At 43.5% G+C, this 19,668-nt stretch overlaps 1 protein-coding gene across 13 annotated transcripts in view; it reads left to right on the top strand.

The window, feature by feature from the left end:
- phldb1b (pleckstrin homology-like domain, family B, member 1b) overlaps positions 1-19,668 on the top strand; it is a 112,412-nt gene that overhangs the window by 85,850 nt on the left and 6,894 nt on the right. For 6 of the 13 annotated variants that reach the window (XM_038692771.1, XM_038692774.1, XM_038692773.1 and 3 more), the window contains 16 exons: positions 179-496; positions 1,637-1,783; positions 2,051-2,188; positions 4,134-4,262; positions 5,946-6,101; positions 6,426-6,536; positions 6,713-6,802; positions 8,037-8,159; positions 9,461-9,622; positions 10,993-11,133; positions 12,294-12,410; positions 12,574-12,676; positions 15,348-15,690; positions 16,858-16,948; positions 18,245-18,391; positions 18,879-19,098. In XM_038692771.1, the coding sequence (XP_038548699.1) occupies positions 179-496; positions 1,637-1,783; positions 2,051-2,188; positions 4,134-4,262; positions 5,946-6,101; positions 6,426-6,536; positions 6,713-6,802; positions 8,037-8,159; positions 9,461-9,622; positions 10,993-11,133; positions 12,294-12,410; positions 12,574-12,676; positions 15,348-15,690; positions 16,858-16,948; positions 18,245-18,391; positions 18,879-19,098 (2,536 nt within the window). The remainder of the gene's footprint in view (positions 1-178; positions 497-1,636; positions 1,784-2,050; positions 2,189-4,133; positions 4,263-5,945; positions 6,102-6,425; positions 6,537-6,712; positions 6,803-8,036; positions 8,160-9,460; positions 9,623-10,992; positions 11,134-12,293; positions 12,411-12,573; positions 12,677-15,347; positions 15,691-16,857; positions 16,949-18,244; positions 18,392-18,878; positions 19,099-19,668) is intronic. The other 7 variants (XM_038692772.1, XM_038692776.1, XM_038692779.1 and 4 more) reach the window with 7 other exon arrangements.

Raw genomic sequence — 19,668 nt, 5'->3', positions numbered from 1 at the left:
CAGCCTTTTGTTTCCTAGGCTCAGGTTTAAATCCATTATAAGTCACAGATTGTGGGAGAAGTGAGACGATGTGTTTTTGACCCCAATTCTGTTGCTGTTTTTCAAAAGCCAAAGGGAAGAGTTGGGAAAAGATCTGTCAAACCCTAATCTGATGTCCCTCTCTGGTTGTGATTCACAGGAGAGACAGCGACTGGAGACCATCCTAAACCTCTGTGCCGAATACAACAAAGGAGAGAGCCCTGGCCTGGACCCCCTAGGCTCGGGGAGGACAGGTTTTCCCGGGGGGCTGACAGATGGCTTTGGTCGGAGACCGTCCATGGAGAATGTCCTAGGAGGGACACCGTCCTCGGCCGCGCTCCGCCTGGCGCAGAGACAGAGAGAGAGTGACGAGGAGAACCTGAAGGAGGAGTGTAGTAGTACAGAGAGCACTCATCAGGAGGTGAGGACATCGCCTGCTCCCAGCACAGCATCAGCACTGCACAATGGAGACAGACAGGTCAGCGGGAAGGCTTATTTCCCAACAAAGACGCTCTCTGCATGCCACTGTGGAACCAGCATGTGCACATGATGTACTTGGCTTTGCTAAATCAGTGGTCCTTTAAGTGGGTTCAAGGACTACCAGGAACCCTTCAGGGGTTTCTATAGGATCCTTAAGAAGGGGAGTTTCAGCTTATCAGAATTAGTTTTAATGGTCATCACCCATTGTAGCCAATGCATGTGAATTTGTTCATATAGTGCCAGGTTTAACCACTCATCATTATTAGCTCTCCACATACAGTGTAGAGCCGCTCAGAAGGGAAACCTACATAAACCTGGGCCTAACAGTACTGTATATACCAGGCTGAAAATCCAACTAGGTGACGTTTGGAGTCTGTTTTGTGGAATGACAACTTAAGACAACCCCTTGTTTACAGAGTTATGGAACTGTACTTTGTCCAAAAGGTATTGTCAGGGTTCACCAGAATCTCATATCACTCATATGGTAATAACTGTGACCATGCATAACCAGAAAGTCGGAAAATACTGGCTGAAACACTAAGGCGCTTGACTCAACAAAGTACATTTACTGTACCGCAGATGAATAAATGAACTACACAGAGCTACAGTCAGCTACTGTCTGCACCTGTCTCTTTCTTATTCCAATTCATTGGCTTTTTGGGCTGGTTGTAGACTGCTACCCAAGCTACTTTTTAAGTTATGGGATGTCTGTTTTTACATTGTCTCCGGCATGAACCTCATTTATCCATCCCCTTTCTGTGTCTGTTCCCTCACTTCTTCTCTCTCTCTCCAATGGACTGTGTTGTGTTGTGGTGTTATCCAATACTTTTGAAATGATTTGAACTGATCATTTTTGTACCAAAAGAGTTTTTTGTCGCTGGAAAATCCTCCTAAAGGGCATTTAGACCATGCGAACCACAAACATCATCAAATCACATTGTGTATAAACGGTACGGATGATGAATGGAGAATGTCACAGTACAGCAAGCTGAAGTTAAGGCCTTCCTAAACTTTATTTATGTACAACACTACAACAGGCCGATTCAGTATCTGACATGTTACAGGTGTGTACGTCTCTCTCCCCTGGCTTCACTTCCTCTCTTGAAAGCCTGACCTCCTGTGTTCTCTCTCCCTGCAGCATGAGGACTCACCCAGTTCAGGCAGCGCCGGTCGTCTGGAGCTGGGTTACCTGGAGGACGAGCGGGTTCGTGTTCTCGCTCGGATCGATGAGCTCAAAACCCGGCTGACGGAGCTGGAGCAGCAACACCAGGAGTCCAAACAAGAGGTACAGAACGTGGAGGCTCATGGAATAATATTTTTTTTGGCTTCAGTCTAAACCCAGTTTAGATCCAGGTACAAATCTCCATTTCTATTATACTATTATAGTGAAACTTTACAATATACTATAAGAGACAAAGCAGTAAAAGCTGAAACAGTTCATGGTCACGTCGACATTACTATGTGCTTCTGTTAATTCCGTGGAGGCCTGAAGCTCAGGCTGACATTAGTCTCGTAGCTCACTGTGTGACTTTTATTTGGCCCTCTGTTCCAGGCAGAGATGGAGCGTGCCCTGCTGCAGGGCGAGAGGCAGGCGGAGCTCGACCAGATGGAGGCTGAAACGGACATCATCACTCAGCTGCAGCACAAGCTGGACGAGCTGGAGAGCGCCATCCAGAGGGAGAAAGACAAGGTACAGAGAGCAGTGGAGATAAAGTAGGGTAGGATTTGCACAGCTCACTTTAAACATTTATTTGAATCCACCAATTATATGCAAGTATACAGGATTCAAATATTTGCCGAGGTTATGTACATTCTGTGACATGTAGAAAAGAGAGGACACACACACACACACACACACACACACACACACACACACACTGCCTGCTCCTTTACAGTCTTGTGAACAGTCTTCACACGTTCCCTGCTGGTTCATCACTGTTGGTGTTCTTGCATACGTCAGGCATCCTTGACTTGAATTGAATGCAGTGCACACACATAATTGCAATCACATAATTTGAAGCTATATAAAGGGCTAAATAAGGGATTGGATTTACCTCCTTGGGTATTCTCTCTTGCATGATTTCACCTCAGTGGTTTGCTCTCAGGTCAACTCATCATCTATTTTTCTCCATAGCTGGACTAACCGACATCCATTAACCCCTAATCCTTTCTCTGCTTCTTCAGCACTCACAGTCACTGTGTCTCTCCTCTCTGATCCACTGTGCTCGCCTGTTTCTTCACCGTCTGCATGACAGACCCTGTGGGCCAGGAAACCCGCCCTCCAGCAGCTGTTTAGCCTTTGGTTCTGTAGTGCACGGGTTCTGCAAGAGACTTTGAATAAGGTGTTCAGGTAGTGGACAGAGAAAACCACTCGCATGCTCTCTGTAGTGGTTTTAGTGGGGTTCTCTTTACTTACACCCACCACATTTAAACTGGAGAGAAATCACATTTACCAGCTTAGTGTCTTGACTTTTGGTTGGTAAATTGTTGATAAAGTCCGAAGTTTATTTTTGTATCTCCTTGTCCCTGTCAGGATTCCCAACAAAATGTACAGGTGTCATTTACAACTGCTTTATTGAAGGATAAGTCACTGAGTCAGTGATGAAATGCTTTGATCTGATGTCTCAGTGTCACCTCCCCTCCTGCACTATAAACCTCTCTTGAAATTTTCTGACTAATTATGTCAAGGAACACAAGTTCACGTACGTGGGAATCCTCATGAAACTGGATCAATAAGAGGATAAATTCTCCTTGAACCTGAGGTTCTACTACTGACTATAAGATTTTTGGCATTATAGTATAAAAATGAATCAGCGGTGTCTCTTAGAACAGCTCAAAGCCTCACCAGAGCTTCCCCTCGACTCTGAAAAGACTTGAGAGTGAAACTCCTGTCAGTGCTGGTAGTCCTGAAAAAAACCTTTCATCCTTTTCAGTTTTCCACATCAGAATGAAGATGGTACAAGGTGAAATACTAAAGCCACCTTTGCTGCAACACTGCCAATAGCAGCAGAGTTAGTGGTTATTGATTGATTCTTGAGCTTGAAACTGGAGCAGCACCAAAGAGACATATTTCTGTATTTTAACTGGAGAGCAACTGAGACAGTGTTCCTACTGTCAGGTTTACAGCGCTCACAGCTTATTACAAGAGAGTTTATAAATGTTCTGGGGCCAATGCATGTCAAGTCAGTGATGGGGCAAATTTCCCACACCTTATTGAAGTTACATTTGTTAGAAAATATGTTGGATCTTTCAGGATATTTACAGTCAATAGTCATCAGTGACAGGCAGAATGATTTTAGCAAGTCCTAGGGAGGCACTCAAATATTAAGTTTTGAACTATTACTTAAAATTAAATTCATTGAAATTTATTAGGAGAATGTGTTAGGATTATTGTCTCTGTTTGTAAGACCATGTGCCATCTATGAATCCTAGACAACCAGTTGTAACATCCCTACAATTCAGTGCCTACTTGCTGTGCCCTGCCGAGCCCTAAACATCTGTCATGACGTGTCTGTTGCTAACATCTTTACAGCTTTTTATTTGCATGGCGTGGATTTTGAGCCGTTTGTTTCTTTCTCTCTCTCTCTCCCCTGGTCCACCCATCCTGTGTGTGGATGTGTGTTGTGTCTTTCTAGGAGAGGGCTAATGTTGAGGCCGAGCGTCGGGCCCTGCAGAGCCTCCAGGAGGGCTACGCTGAGTTGAAGAACCAGCTTCATAACTGTCCCGAGTCCCTGCGGGAACAGTTGCAGGAACAGCTCAAAAGGGTGGGTCGTCAAACAGAAGCACTTAGACCACCCCTCCCAAACGCCTACGTGACTTGCCCCTTTTCAAACCACAAAACCTGACCCAGTCTACCACCACATACCCCTCCCCTGAAATCACTGTCACCATCCCACCTACAACCTTTTAGTGAGTTGAACCAGCCCTTTTCCTTCCAGCCGCCAGTCACAGCATTAAGACCTGAATCTGACTCTTGTGTAGTTACTGCTGTCTGCCTTCCTGGGGCAGTATATGTGTTAGCACTCAGGACATGCCACCGCACATAGTGCTACTGGCCCCTTTTAAGCCTTTAGCAGGGGCCCACTACATATGGTTTACAGACACACACGTACACAAGCACGGATTTATGAGTAGCCCTCTCGGTGCCCCTCACAGACGTGCTGTTGCCATAAAGCTGCAGGAATTTTCCCTCCTCCTGACCACACCTACGTGCTACTGAGACCCTCAGGTCGACACAGGAGCACGCAAATGGCTCCTGGTCACTTCAGCTGCCAGTGGTGTATTTTGGTCACGTGTGCGTCATGTGACGCAGTGGCGCCGCACTGCATGTGTGAATCTGATCTGCATCTCTGCTGTGATGTGTCATGGCTTGCATAATTTGTATAACTGCTCACTAATCAATTAACATAGGCCCTGACTAGACCCATTCTCTGTCTTCCCTCGCTCCCATGCTGTGACTTCTCTTACGTAAATTGATGTTGTTGTTTGATTTTTACCAGAAACAAAGATGAATCATTTTTACCTGTTAGAATAATTAAATGTATGTGTTGGCGACAGTGATGTTCTGAGTGCAGAATCAGGCCCTGTGATTTAGCTTTAGAGTTTATATTAAAATGGTTTGGCTCACATTCAGAGAGTACAGCAGCCAGCATAAATAAAGTTTGGGATCTCATATTACGGATTTTTATGATGGACAGGTAGGGATCTCGGGGCCCAATCTGCAGCGAGAAGTACATTTCAATCTTAGGTGCTAAAAAGAATAACGTCTTGAGTTCTTTGTTCCTGTTTTGACCACTTGCAAAAATTAGTCACTTCAGTAACAAACATGTCCGTGAACTGCCAGCTGAAGGGTCCTTCACAAGTGCTAGAAAGACTCTCAAGAGCCGTCAGCCTCAAACACTTGTGTGCTGACAGAAGTGCTGTAAAACTTAAACATGTCAGCAGCTACATAAAGATATACTGCAATATAGTATGGTTACAATGAAGCCAGCACTGGTTTTATATCAGCATTTTAAATATAAATATGTTGATAAATGTATTTTGGAATTAATGTGTTTTTAGCATAAAGTATTTGTGCTGTAACTGTAAAGAATCGAATGAGATTGAGCAGAAAAAAATATAAATTTTCCCCACAAATAGCCGCCCCTTGCCTTTTGTGTATTACAGTACATCTAATAACCAGTATAGTACCACCAGTAGCAGTGCTGCAGTAGGAGCATGTTCTTCATAACTGTCTGCTTGACTGAGCACGGTGAGCAGAGCTTCAGCCATGCTGGGAGAATGTTTTGACTTTTACTTCAAATGCAAATATCAAGGTGTCTTCGCTTTGCTCTTAGCAACTGCGCTAGCCTGAGAATGGTGGATGGCTTTAAAATGAGCAGTGCATACTTGTCTTTTTTTTTTTGTCTATGTCGTAACCGCTGATGTTGTATGTGGATCACCGTCAGGACGGAGAGGCCCTGGAAGCAGGAACCAAAAAGTTTGAGGACCTGGAGTTTCAGCAGCTGGAGAGAGAAAGCAGCCTGGAGGAGGAAAGAGAAACCATCAGCCAGCAGCTGCTCCAGGAGAGAGCAGAGTACCACAGCAGTGTGGCCAAGAGGAAGGTGAGGAAACACCTGGCAGACGGTGGGATCTGGAATACAAGAAAATCCTGATGATGATTTGAACAATATGGGGTTTTTTCTTCTTACACTGTGTAAGCAATGTAGAGCCTCAGAATCCAGTACAAAGGAAATACAGTGTACACTCACACAGCAGGCAGAGAGCTAGCAGCCAAAAAGCCTCAACCATCTGAACCCAGTTTGCATATTTACTCACTGCACAAGCAATGTCAACGCATGAAATCAATACTTATTTTCACTAATTCTATTATTTACTCTAGCAAAATTGCATTGAAGATTGAGTCCTTTCTGTGTTGTTTTCTGCAGGAGAAGGTGTCTGCTCTGGAGAATCAGGCCAACCAGCTCGGCCTGCAGGCGTCTCAGGAGTGTGACCGGCTGGCCAAAGACAGGACCCTCACACTGCAAATGCTCCAAAAGGTACACACAGGAACCAGTTCAAACTCACACCGTGATCGCATTGAATCACGTTTCTGAAGGAAACGTAGGCGACAGATAATTGCAGATATCTAAAAATGAGCAGTTTCCAATAATTCTGATATTTGGGCCTTTAAAAGTTGCTCCCCGAACAACTAACATGTGCCTTTATGCTCCAGGAGAAGGAGAGGCTGTCGGCCCTGGAGAAGAGATACCACAGCCTGACGGGTGGAAAGGGCTTTCCCAAGTCCTCCACTGCAATGAGAGAGGTGAGAGAACTGCCGACCCTCCGTGTGTGTGCCGTGAACACACACACATTCACACAGTGTGCACCTGGCCTAAAAAAGATTCCTCACCACATGTACTCCTTTAACTCACAGTGATTTGTTGGTGTGTAAAAGTGATGATAATCTTTTGGATCTAACTGTTGGCCACACTTGATGTAATCAGACTAACCTAATGACTGACGGCGGCTGTCTCTTTCTAATGCCGCGTTCTTGATCATTAGTGTGTACGGCAAACTAATCTCGTAATGGTCAGTGTTTACCTCAGACTGAAAGCTGTAACAGAGGGAGGGCACACACCTGCTTCACACATTGCCTTTACCTTTATTTTTTTGTGGAGGCCAGAACTTGTGTCTAGTGTCTCGTACGTTTTCTGTAGGCATTAAAAGCACTTATTCCTGAATTGTTGAAACAGGAAGCGCTCCATATCAGCGAGGCTGACCTGTTGTTGGAGGATGTCTACTCCTCCCAGCATTCCCTCTGTCGAGCCTCTCCTTCCTACTTACATCCCTCCCCTCCCTGTCAGTTGTACCCCAGCAGCCCTACGGAGGTAACCGGACTAATGATCCCTGCATGAAGCCCGCTGCTTCCCCACTGCTGTCTGTGCAACTCACCCTGTAGGTCGCCCTCTGTATCATTAGTGTCCTGGTCAAACTGCGACTCTTAATTGCACCTGTGACTTACTGTGTCCAGTACTGTAGAGCTCAAGTTGTTTTTTGTCTGTTCAGAGCCCAGCGATGTAGTGGAAGATGCGTTAAACCCACATAAATCCCATGTTGCTGACCACTTTATGTGCACACGAGGAACCAGTGTCAATCAGATCAAGTTCTGTCAAACAGGAGCGTATATAACAAGAGTTGTTTCTACCTTGTGATTAATACCAGCTAGAGGACACAATTTCAGCATCTTCCTATTTCCCACTACATCACTGGTTGTTGTAACAGCCCACAAAAGTACCTGTGTGTGACATCCTGTGTGCTAGCCAGTTGTGATGCTAAAGGTGCACTTCCTGTTGCTTGGCGTGTTCCTGTTTGTCTGTCGTCACATGCACCTTTCACTGTTTTAGCTGTAATAACAAGCCAGGATTTTTTTTTTCTTTCTCAACACATAATCTCTACCAGCTCTCTGCTTGTGTGTGTTGTACTGTATGTACTGTACATAAGATGTACAGTAAGAGTGTTGTTCTCATCCTGTCTGCCCGCTGTTGGCCGGTGCTCAGGATTACATGAAGCTGTCGGATGTCTATAAGATGTACGGCAGCAGCGGCCACCACGAAGGCAGCAAGCCCACCTCTCACAGCCGCTCGTTTGCCATAGATGCTGCGTTAGCTGGCGCCTGTGAGGTACCATCACTTCCAGTCTGTCGTTTCTGTCTTGACTTTGTGCTCTGCTCTCTCTGTCTCTCTCTCTCCATCCTTCCATTTTCATGTCATGTTGCTCCCTCTGCTGGTTTGCTGTTAATCAAACTGACCGTACTGTTGGCTTTGCTCTGCTACATGGGCCTTTGGTGGAATCAGCTTGTCCCGCTCTGTAGCTGCAAGGCAGTGTTCTCCTGCAGTACACACTTAGGCTCTACGTCGGCGTCGTGTCAGCAAAACAGGGGGTTAAATTAGGGAAGGACTGATAAATGCAATGTTTGTTTTGAGGAAACCTGAAGTTGGTATTTTGTATTAATGCAGTGAGTAAACTGTAAAATCGAATGCCAAAAATATTCCCCTCATAACTTGATTTTTATTTTATTTTACCTTTATTTTACCAGGAAGTGTCATTGAGATCAAAAATCTCTTTTACAAGAGAGACCTCATAACTTTATTCTGAAAACAAAACTTTAGTTGTGTAAGATGTAGGGCTGGATATACATGGTATTTGAGAAAAGGCATTTTTGGGGCATTTTTCAGCCTGTATTTGATAACTGAAAGCAGAGGCATTACAAGAAATGAGGGAAGAGGGACAGGCTGGAATGAAATGCAAGAAATGTCCGCCGCTTGACTCAAACAAGTGATGTTTGCAGTTTGTGATCTGCGCTTTAAACCCTTAGGCCTCCAGGGCCAACATCAGCACAATACTTTTATCAATACCTGAGACATCTAAACATATTTAAGCGTTTTTTTTCTGTTTATCTTTCCTATTTAAGAACCATCAAAATAAGCAAAACCTGAGAAACACATCACTCTTTACCTTTTCTAAACACAGAATAGCCACGCATACCGTAAAAGAACTACAGTCTAAATGACCAACGTTATCATTTTTAAATGAGGAATTATCTGAACAGTGTTTGATTGGTTCCCAGTGATACCCAGCTCTAATAACATGTGACAAACCCCCAGGAAAAAAATGAATATATGAAAAGTGATTAATGCGTGTCCAGAGAGGCAGCCTGTTAGGGCGATGACATGACATTAGGCCAGTGTCGGCTCCATGTATCAGACGAACCCTAGTGTTGATTGTGTGAATTGTGCTGTGTGTTATAAAGCAGTCAATGTTTCCTTTCAGACCCTCCTCCCCTCACACCTTCATGAATGCCGAAGGTCACTGAGTGTCTTCACTGCTGTCTGTCTCCTCTCCCTTTCCCTTTGTGTGTGTGTGTGTGTGTGTGTGTGTGTGTGTGTGTGTGTGTGTGTGTGTGTGTGTTGCCTTTGGAAAGGAGTATGTGACAGTGGGCCAGTTAAATCAGATGTATGGGATGCCAAAGGTGGAGTCGTCCCCTACTTCCCCGCTTCGCCAGTCCCTGCAGCCTGGAGCAGTAGACCCCGCCTTCTCCTGCCTCCCCTCTCCTCATGGCTCCTCCCTCTCTCTCTCTGTGGAGGTGTGTGCTGTCCTCCTTCCTTTCTTCCTTTCTGCCTTTGTTTGTCACTGGTTCTACCAAAGTGTTTTTTTCCTCTTGTTTTATTTCAATATATTTTAGAGATACACCTATCCAGTAAGTTGTGAATCAGAAACGTCTAACCCACCCCTGGGATTAGTTTTTCCTCGACAAATTCAAATGAAGGATGCAGATGCTAAAGCAGCTCCTGCACTTCTTTTGTGCATTACTTTGTGGGAGAATATTGTACATTGACTCAAAAATAATTCATTTAGTCACTTATCCAGTGTGAACTAAATATTATAGCACCCCTGTTTGGGCCCATCAGTGGAGTTTTAAAAAGGAGACGTATTCCATTCACAGTGATATTTCATGAAACAGAAGAAAGAATGGATCAAACATACATTTGTTGAATCTATCTATATCTATAACTATAAATTATGTTCCTTTTTTTTCTCTTTCATTTATTTATTTATTTATTTTTTTAAATTATGTTCTTATCCCAACAGAATTTCTTTTAATACTCCAGCAGCTAAACTGCAGCGCTCTGTTTTGGTGTGAGTGTAGTAAAGAAAAAGGGAGACATAAAAATGACAGGATGATACCAGACTTTTCTTCCTGACACTATAGAAGCCCACTGAGATGTTACTGTATTTGTCAGAGTCAGGAGCTCTTACTGTCTGTTGTACGGCAGGCTGCAAAGATTCACCTGAAGTGTCTCACACTAATATATTTGATATCATGTGTATTAAAGTTTTCCCAGTCATATTCCTCTGTATGTTAAAATCAGATTGTCAGAACTCATTTAAAAGAAATCACTGTGGTCTCTTCACTTTCACCATGACAAGCTAACAGTAATGTACAGTCTTAATCTGCTGTTTAAAATAGTTTTTTTTTTTTTAGAACAATAGAGACAGAACAGACAGTGGTGCTTAAAAAAAAAAATCAAACAAAACTAAATCTAATGTCATTCTTTCACCTTTTGTGAATTGTGAACTGTAGAATTGTATTAGGCTTCAAGGACAGCTGAAAGTAAAACATGAAATTAGATGAAAACTTAAATGTTCTTCTGAGAAACTGGGTCAGTGCAGCAGCAAATAGAATTAGAATAGAGACATGTAAAATAGGGATATAGCAGCTGGAGGGTAGAAAGCATAATACAGCACCAATGTGTTGAATATATTTAAGGAAAATTTGAAAAAAAGCTTTAATTACAGCTTTTGAGGGTGTATAAAACAAATGGTTCTATCCGTTTCCTATTGTCTTTGAATGCTTTCTAATCTCCTCTTGTCTTCTCCTTTTCTTTCTCTCTCTTCTCTCCTCCACCCTCTCTCCTGTTCTGCCTCTTTGCCGCTCGTCCGTGTGCTCTCCAGTACCAGTCTGAGAGCGGTAGGCCTCACAACCCCAGGCTAGATTTAGAGCAGTGGTACCAGGAGCTGATGGCTTGCTCCAGCCAGCTCTGTCCTCCCCCTCTGCCAGCCAAGTCTCTGTCGGGCCGCAGGCCTGTGCTGCAGGTAGAGGGCCTTTCTTCTTTCTCCTCATTTTCCCCACTCGTTTGTGTGTGCTGTTATTCCTCTACTTTCAACTTGCTTCAACTCAAGTTGCAACAACTGTGTCAAAGGAGCAGAGCCTTTACATGTCAGATGTTGATAATGCTGCATTCACATCATATGGAAAGGACTTCCCCCTTGAAGCCTATTTAAAACTACTGGAAATTAGAGTTAGAGTTCACCTCTGCTTTGATATGATCAACAACTCTGACTTAAAAATACTGTCAAAGGTAGAGAGAGAATGTGTCTGAAAGTCAGCCTGACAAATGAAAACAGATCGACACAGCTGCATGCTGGAGCTTTTCGCTGTGACTGGAACAACGTGGTTTGCTTTGCTGAGGTCCATTTATGTGTGTTCAGTTTGGAATAAAGCTGAGAGTGGTCGCCTGTAGCAGAAGAAGTCCACAGAAAACTTCAATCACCACTTAAAAAAAGTTTGAATGTGTGAACACTTTCAAGTCATTACTTTGAACATCAATTCATTCCACACAGATACTCTTAGTACATGAATGCAGCATTAACTTAAGTGGGCCTGATCAAAGCACTATTAAATGAAAGGGACTAGGTGTCTGTTTGCAGGTTGTGTGTGTGTGTGTGTGTTAAACTACAGCCTATCTCGTGTTTTGTCTGTAGGGTTTTTGATATTTTTTGTCACACTGAAATTTACTCGTTTGCTCGTTTAACCCTGATTTATTAATTCTACCATTTGTATTGATGTGTGTTGCGTGTATTAATTTATACCGACATCAGTATTCAGTAGCACGCACAGGAAAACACTAATCGTACACTGAACAAAATTATAAACGCAACACTTTTGTTTTTGCCCCCATTCATCATGAGCTGAACTCAAAGATCTAAGACTTTCTCTGTGTACACAAAAGACCTGTTTCTCTCAAATATTGTTCGCAAATCTGTCAAAAATCTGTGTTAGTGAGCACTTCTCCTTTGCCGAGATAATCCATCCACCTCACAGGTGTGGCATATCAAGATGCTGAACAGACAGCATGGGGATTGCACAGGTTGTGCCTCAGGCTGGCCACAACAAAAGGCCACTTCAAAATGTGCAAAAATCGGCGCTTCCTAATTTTGATCTTTTCATGCTCTCTGTCTGCTTCCTCCCTCAGGTGTTCCGCTCTAAGCTGGACAGTGATCCAGGCCTGTCTCTTCATCAGCCTAAGTCAGGCTCGGCATCCCCTCTGCAGCACGGAGCAGCGACACTGGGACGCAACACAAGCTCAAAGGTAACAGGTTGTTCCATTTTAACAGGTGGCCATCAACCTCTAATTTAGTATTACATCTTCATCTTCTTTGAGACTATTAACTGCCCTTAATTATTTAAACCCCATTTAAACCTGTTTATGCCATTTAATCCTAATATTTTGTCTGCGCCCTCTGACCCAGCAGAGCCCTCTTCTGGCGGCCAACAGCACTGGCAGTCTGCCAAGGAACCTGGCTGCAACCCTGCAGGACATTGAGACCAAGAGACAGCTCGCTCTGCAGCAGAAAGGTAACAGACCTGGTTTGCCCCAAAGCTTCACTTTACAAAAACCATCGTGCATTCATAATATAATGATTCAATAACAACTACCTGAACACTGGATTTCCCATAATATTTACTTGTTAAAGGAAAATGCTTTATTGCAAATAATGAAAGTATAACACTGTTATTAATACAGTGTGCCATAGTTATTCATAAATTAAGTTAATCATGCTTTTCTTAGTCATCTCTCAATATCTAGGTCCGTGGTTCCCAACCTGTGGGTCTGAACCCACTAAGGGTTTGCTGGATAAATCGGAGTTATCACAAGATAACAACACATGAAAGAAACTGTTTGCTGCTTAAAGCTCTAGTTATGTATTCAGAATTTTTTTCTTGAATAATTCTACCTCTTCAGTCCTGTAAAAATGACTTAAACCTACATCAGGTGACAACTGATGTAGGTTTATTTATATAGCACATTTTATGCATTTAATGTAGCTTCAAGGGCACAAAAAAGAGGACAGAGAGAACAAACACAACAAAACAAGAGCCAATTACAGCAGCAGCAGATGTTCACAAGACGCAGAAGTAAATATTATACTTGCGTGTAAAAAATTACGGAAGCCCTGAGAGGAAAAAAAGATTACGGTGATCCATTTTTAAAGTCTGATCTAAATAGTTTTCTCTCCTCTCTTTATGGCTCAAGAATGGGTGATAAAAAATGTCTTGCCAAGGTGATCATATACAAGTCTGCCAGGACCATTAGTCTAAGTTTATTTTTCATCTTTTTTTTCATCTGTGACATCAGATTTTCAACTGATTTTGTCAGTGTTTGTTGTTGTAATACTCATGTTGACCACAGGAGGCTGTAGTGCACCACCATCCCATCTCTAAATATGACTACAAGTGTTCATGTTTTCTTCCAGGTGACTTTGAGTTTCTTCATGCCCCCTAAGCACAAGGTGTTAGCAAGTTATGTACCTTGTGTTTAGAGAGATTATCACCTGTTTTCACAAAAAAAACAAATGCTTTTTTCCCCACCTGTTTGACAGATGAAAACAAAATGTAAGGAACTTAGAAAGATCGTCCCGGCAAACCTTTTTTTTTAATTTCACCTGTTTTTAAGTCATATAGACAGGAGAGATTATGGATCACCAGAACAATTTTTCTCACTTGTCTCTGGGCTTCCATAGAGAAGTGATTGAATAATTTCTAATAATGACAAAGCATGTGGACATCATTAATAGATATTCATTAGTCATTAGTGCGTTAGCCTTCACTGGTGCACTTAAAACTCTCGTTGTTGCCCTGCTCTTCTTCGTGGAGCTGTACGTGTGTGACATCAGTTCCTCATGCCTCAGTATTGTTTGACTAAATGGATCAGAGGAGAGCAGTCTGTTGTTTTAGCTCAGCTGACTGCCACCCACGGGTGCTGGGCTGGATACCCGAGTTAGTCACGTTTGTCGGCGTCTGCAGTTCAGGCTTCCTTCATGTGTGTGTCTGTCTGTGGACGTGTGCACTGCTGCACCACAGAGCCTCAGACTACCAGACAGGACACCATAGAGGGAGGCTCAGCAGGTAGATGGATCACTGCGTCCAGGATTTTTTACGTTTTCTTTATTTTGTTCAGCAGGATTAATCCTGTTTGTTCGTCTGCTATCTCGCCATACGTCAGACGCAGGCGAGATAGTATTCCTACCAACAGTCAACATAAAAGCTGCAGAGAATAATTCAATTCCATTAAATTTAGTTTTATTTTATATATAATTCATAACAAAAGTTATCTCATGGGACTGTGGTCTAGACTGTACTCTTTGCGATCATCTCTTCTCTCTTCATATGACTGTCTGCTTGTTTGTTATAGCTTGAATCACTAAGAAATGGGTAAAAATTACACCAACGTATATATTAATCATTCAGATAAGTTAAGTTTGAGGTAACACGTAGCCAATCAGGAACCCGCAAGCTTAGGTGAAGACTGTATGTACCAAAACTCAACACCGAAAGCGAGTCTGTCAGGTAACTTTTATTGATTTATCCATCAAAGGTAACGTTTACCAGAAGCTGACACCTGGCGGCTGTTCATTTTACTCCCCGTCTTCCCCTAACCCTCCTCTCTCCATCCCTCTCTCTCAGTCTCTTCCATCTCTGGTGTGTCATTAACTCGTCTCACCCGAAGATTTCTTTTCATCTTGTCTTTTCTCTGTAACAACGAACAGTCTTTCTTCTTCCATCAATCTTCTATGAACATTCCTGCTGGTGGAGAATAAATCTTGCATGTTCAGCACTCAGTGAGCTCCTCCTTTGGAGCTATCGACCCGGGCACGTCTTTCCAGATGTATCTGCCCATTATCAGGTGCACAGCAGCATGGATTTGAAGCGTGAGGAGTAACATACTGAACTTCTCGTTGATGGGACATGATAGGATTTTGTAATTATCTTTGAGCTTGTGTTACTGAGAGAGCACATAGTGTTCTGTGTGGTGCAGGGTTTATGGTCTTGTAGATTGCGGGCTGTTGCTGGTTAGGGGTAGGCTTGGGATGACCTTCTCTATGGCTAGCTGGTTTAAATGTGGTGATCTCCCACCTCTGTCGGAAACAAATTGGTTGGTCCCCAGGTTGAAGCAGGTTGAATGGTCAGTCATTGTTTCATCTTCCATCTCAAATCAGAGCTGATCCACTCCCCCTCCTCCCTGCAGGTCAGCAGGTGATCGAAGAGCAGCGTCGTCGTCTGGCCGAGCTCAAACAGAGAGCGGCGGTGGAGGCTCAGTGTCAGTGGGATGCGCTCCACGGCTCTCAGCCGCACCTCATGACTTCGACCTCCTCATCACCTTCCTACTCCCCGGTCATGGCCTACAGCCCTGCGCTGAGCCACAGCTCTATGGGCCCTCCTCCTCTGGTTCACCACTCCATCCTGCACCACCAGCCCCCATCAGCCGGAGAGCAGCCCTATGACACGTTGAGCCTGGAGAGCTCCGACAGCATGGACACCAGCGTGTCCACGGGGAACAACTCGGCCTGCTCACCAGATAACATGTCCAGGTACAACGGAGAAAGGGCACACGCATACAGTCATGGCTAGAGCATGCTTACCATGGGATGGACTAATATTCAGTCCACCTGTCACTGTCTCTGAATGCCACAGCAATGGATTTTATGATAAAAATGTTGACTATTAGTGCCTTCAGTCTAAACATATGATTATCCATATCAAGCTAATGTATGAAGTATTAAAATTAAAGTAGTAATCAGACCCTAACAAACGCACACACAGAGACAAATGCAATGAATGGCAACAGACAGCTGCTCCCACCAGGTAAAGTCTTTGTCCACAGGTCGGCTAATTTGTAGACCATATGTTAATGTGGTCCCTCTGTGTGCTGTATTACAACAGTGTTCCCCACATCATGTTCTCAGCACCACCTCTTGTTCACACACCGTCTATAGCTCTCTGGAGTCCAATTCCAAAAACAGTTAGAGATGTGTTTTAACATGACGTTAATGTAACAGTGTAACAGTGGGAGGGGGGAAATGGTAAAGCAGCAAGGTTTATGAGCCAAGTTTTGGCCGAGACACTGAGTGTTTCATAGCGGCACATCAGTAACTGGGTGTTATTGTTTCACTTCCCAGCAATCGTGGTCTCATTTTGCTCAGCTATGTTTAAAAAGCTCTACTATGTTGTTGAAGGGAATAATGGCTAAATGTCAGCGGTTAATAAAGCATGCTTATGAGCCTATTAGGGAATATTATGCGTTTCCAAATGGAAGCGTTACACTAGTTTAGCTCCAGGACCAGTGATGAAGAAGCTACTGTAGTTACAGTGAGAATGTAGATGAACACATAGTGACAGAGAGATGTCCATGTTTTATCTCCATCCTCATATTACACTAACATGAATGAAATGATGTAGCAGCTAAAAGTGCACATCCATTGCAGCTACAAAACTCTTATGACTCTGAAAGTAGATCAGACTGATATTTATACTGAAATAAATCTCTCTTAAGACCATGTCAAAGATTGAGTGACCCCATATTGTACAGTCGATCAACAGTTCACTGGGTGTTGATGAGAAGCATCAAATAAAAGTTTTAAGTTTACTGAGTTGATATGCAGTTATGTAACTGCTGAATGTAGGATTTGTCGCTTCGGATATGAAAGTGTCAGAGTTTAGTATCTAAAAGTAACACTGTGGTTTGTGTTTGACTTCAGTGTTGGTGGAGCGGACACGCTGAAGATTGAGGAGATGGAGAAAATGCTGAAGGAGGCGCAGCTGGAGAAAGCCAGACTTATCGAATCGCGGGTAAGACACAACTTCAAAAGGGTGTTACAGTACGAGACCTGGATTATTTAGAATCCATCCCTAGTGATTGATGAGAGCTCTTGCAGTGTGCCTGCCAATAGCTTTAAAGTGAACATACATTTGAAAAAAAACAAAGGTTCAGGACAGCGACTCCAGGCTTTCATTCATTTTTATTGGCCATGTTTCACACGTCTTCATCTCTTTGTGTCCTGGTGAAGAAGCTGAGACTGAAATACAAAGACCAAGAAAGATCATCAGATCAATGTTCTGGTCTGAAGCTTTGTCTCCCACATTTCTCATTTAGCATCCATCAGTTCAGTAGTGCATTAAAATATTTCACTATATGAATGCAGCTCCTTTTTTTACCAGTTGATCTGATTCCACATCACATCGCTGCAGTTTTATAACCAAGCGGACAAATAACAAAAAAACAACAACTCAAGGATAATATTCCGAGGTTTTAGATTTATTATTAAATGGATTCACCATCTAGTTGAAAATAATGGATCCGCGTTGTGTTTAGGTCTGATTCACAAAAAAACCTTCTCCATTGTGATCCAGCTGTGCTGCCAGATGTCATCTCATTTCTCTAGAAATGTGTTTTCTCAGTTGCCTCCTCCTTGCATCTCTCCTCGAGTCTCCAGTTGGAGATGTGGATGCAGTTAAGAGAACTGGCATGTACCCTCTAGTACACAATTCAGAATATTTTGAATTTTACCTGATCACGGTCTGAGGACCAAACTGTTTTTAAAAAGCTGAACAATCCCTGAATTGTGAATAAAAGTGAGTGTCAGCGATTTATGTTTCTTTAACTGTCAGGATTGTAGTGACGACAGTGGTGATTGCGCATAGATAAGATGCTTACCTTTGGTGTGGGAGACCTGGGTTTGATTCCCACTGTGACCCATCCACCAGTGTGTCCCTGAGCAAGACACTTAACCCCTCGTTGCTCCAGAGGCGTGCGACCTCTGACATGTATGGCAATTGTAAGTCGCTTTGGATAAAAGCGTCTGAATAAATGTAAAAATGTAAACACTCTGGGCCTCGGAACGAAGCAACACACTGTACACAATACATTCATATGGAGTAGATCAGTACTTCTCCAGATTACCAAAAGCCTTCTGTTTATAGAATCATCCGTGGTGGTGGAGCTGCACGGTGGCCAGCAGCGTGAGCGCACATAAATATATGAATGTGAAGCTGGAAGAAAAAAAAAAAAGAAAAAAAATAGCACGCGGACTCTGCAAAGCTCTTCCATAGATCAAAAAAATATTTAATGAAAGCACTCTCCTCCAGGAACGAGAGAGCCTGGCTCGCCGTCAGATGCTGGAGGAGGAGAGGAGGAGGAGGGAGGAGGCCGAGAAGCGACTGCAGGATGAAACTTTCCACCGGCAGCAGCTAGTGGAGAAGGAGGTCAAGATGAGGTCCAAGAACTTCTCTCAGGTCAGTAAAATGAGACATAATTGAGTCTGCATGGTGCGAAAGTGGAAAATGACTCCACCTGTGTGCTGCAAACACGGCAGGGGTTTACAGATATGGGCTTCTGGGGGTGGATACCAGGATTTTTAAGCGTGAAGCTTCAGGGAATATTTGGGCCCGTATTCAATATCATTACATGTGACCATTTTCATACCAAAGTAACCCTATTTTCAGTTTCTCCTGCTGAATGTAAACCTGTATAAGAGCATTTACACCATCACGGGACACGAGGCCTCTTCACGGACAAGACGAAGATGCAAAAAAATAAAACACATTTGTACACGTGTGAAGTTTGATCAGAATATTCCATTATTTGAGATTGTTAAGACAACTTAATTTGTAATGGATATCTAAACAAGTACAGGCCTGTGCATCTCTCTCACAGCGACCTATTCCCACTGTACTAGTGGTTCATCCTCCTGTGGTTTTGTCCTGTTTTTTTGCTGTCCAGGCCCGTCCTATGACTCGCTACCTGCCCATCCGGAAGGAGGAGTTCGACCTGCGCTCGCACGTGGAGTCGTCGGGCCACAGCGTGGACACCTGCTACCATGTCATCCTCACAGAGAAGATGTGCAAGGGCTACCTGGTGAAGATGGGAGGCAAGATCAAGTCCTGGAAGAAACGCTGGTTCGTCTTCGACCGCCTCAAAAGAACCTTCTCCTACTATGTTGGTAAGAAGACGATGCTACTGTGACGTTTGTACTCTGCGCTTCTCGGAGTACTTTGAAGCGGGGGGCATTGGAGCTCCTGGTCAGCGCCTCCTCGGTGGTGCTCTTTTGTCTGTTCAGCGGTAGAACAAGTCCGGAGACATTTTCAGACAACCCTGATTATGAGACAACCCCCCTGTTTTTAACAGCTATACAGGCATACTCAGGCCCTCTCTTGTCAGGTTCCTGAGGGGGTCAGAATGATTTTCTCCAGCAGTTCACATTGTTTTCAGACTCTGAGCTCTGCAACATGACATTCTGTGACACTGGTAATCAAACTGTTTGACAGATGATTCGGTCTCTGGTTTGTTTCTGCAGTAAAGATGGCAGGAGATGTTTTTGACTCTTTGTTATTGCTCAGGAGTCAAATTCCCGTCTTCAGAAACAACTATATGTTACACTGGGCTGCCGAAACACTTTTTCCAGCTGACTAGCTCCAAAAAAGACACACTACAAACAGACTTGAGGAAACTTGCTGTTCTAGCGACATTAAGGCTGTAATAACAACCCATAATGCAACAAATGCAATCCAAA

The sequence above is a fragment of the Micropterus salmoides genome, unplaced genomic scaffold (genome assembly GCF_014851395.1).
Source record: "Micropterus salmoides isolate LMB-PRFRI ecotype aquatic unplaced genomic scaffold, ASM1485139v1 Ms_hic_scaffold_3, whole genome shotgun sequence".
NCBI lineage: Eukaryota > Metazoa > Chordata > Actinopteri > Centrarchiformes > Centrarchidae > Micropterus > Micropterus salmoides.
This window is presented reverse-complemented; position numbering and strand designations above follow the sequence as displayed.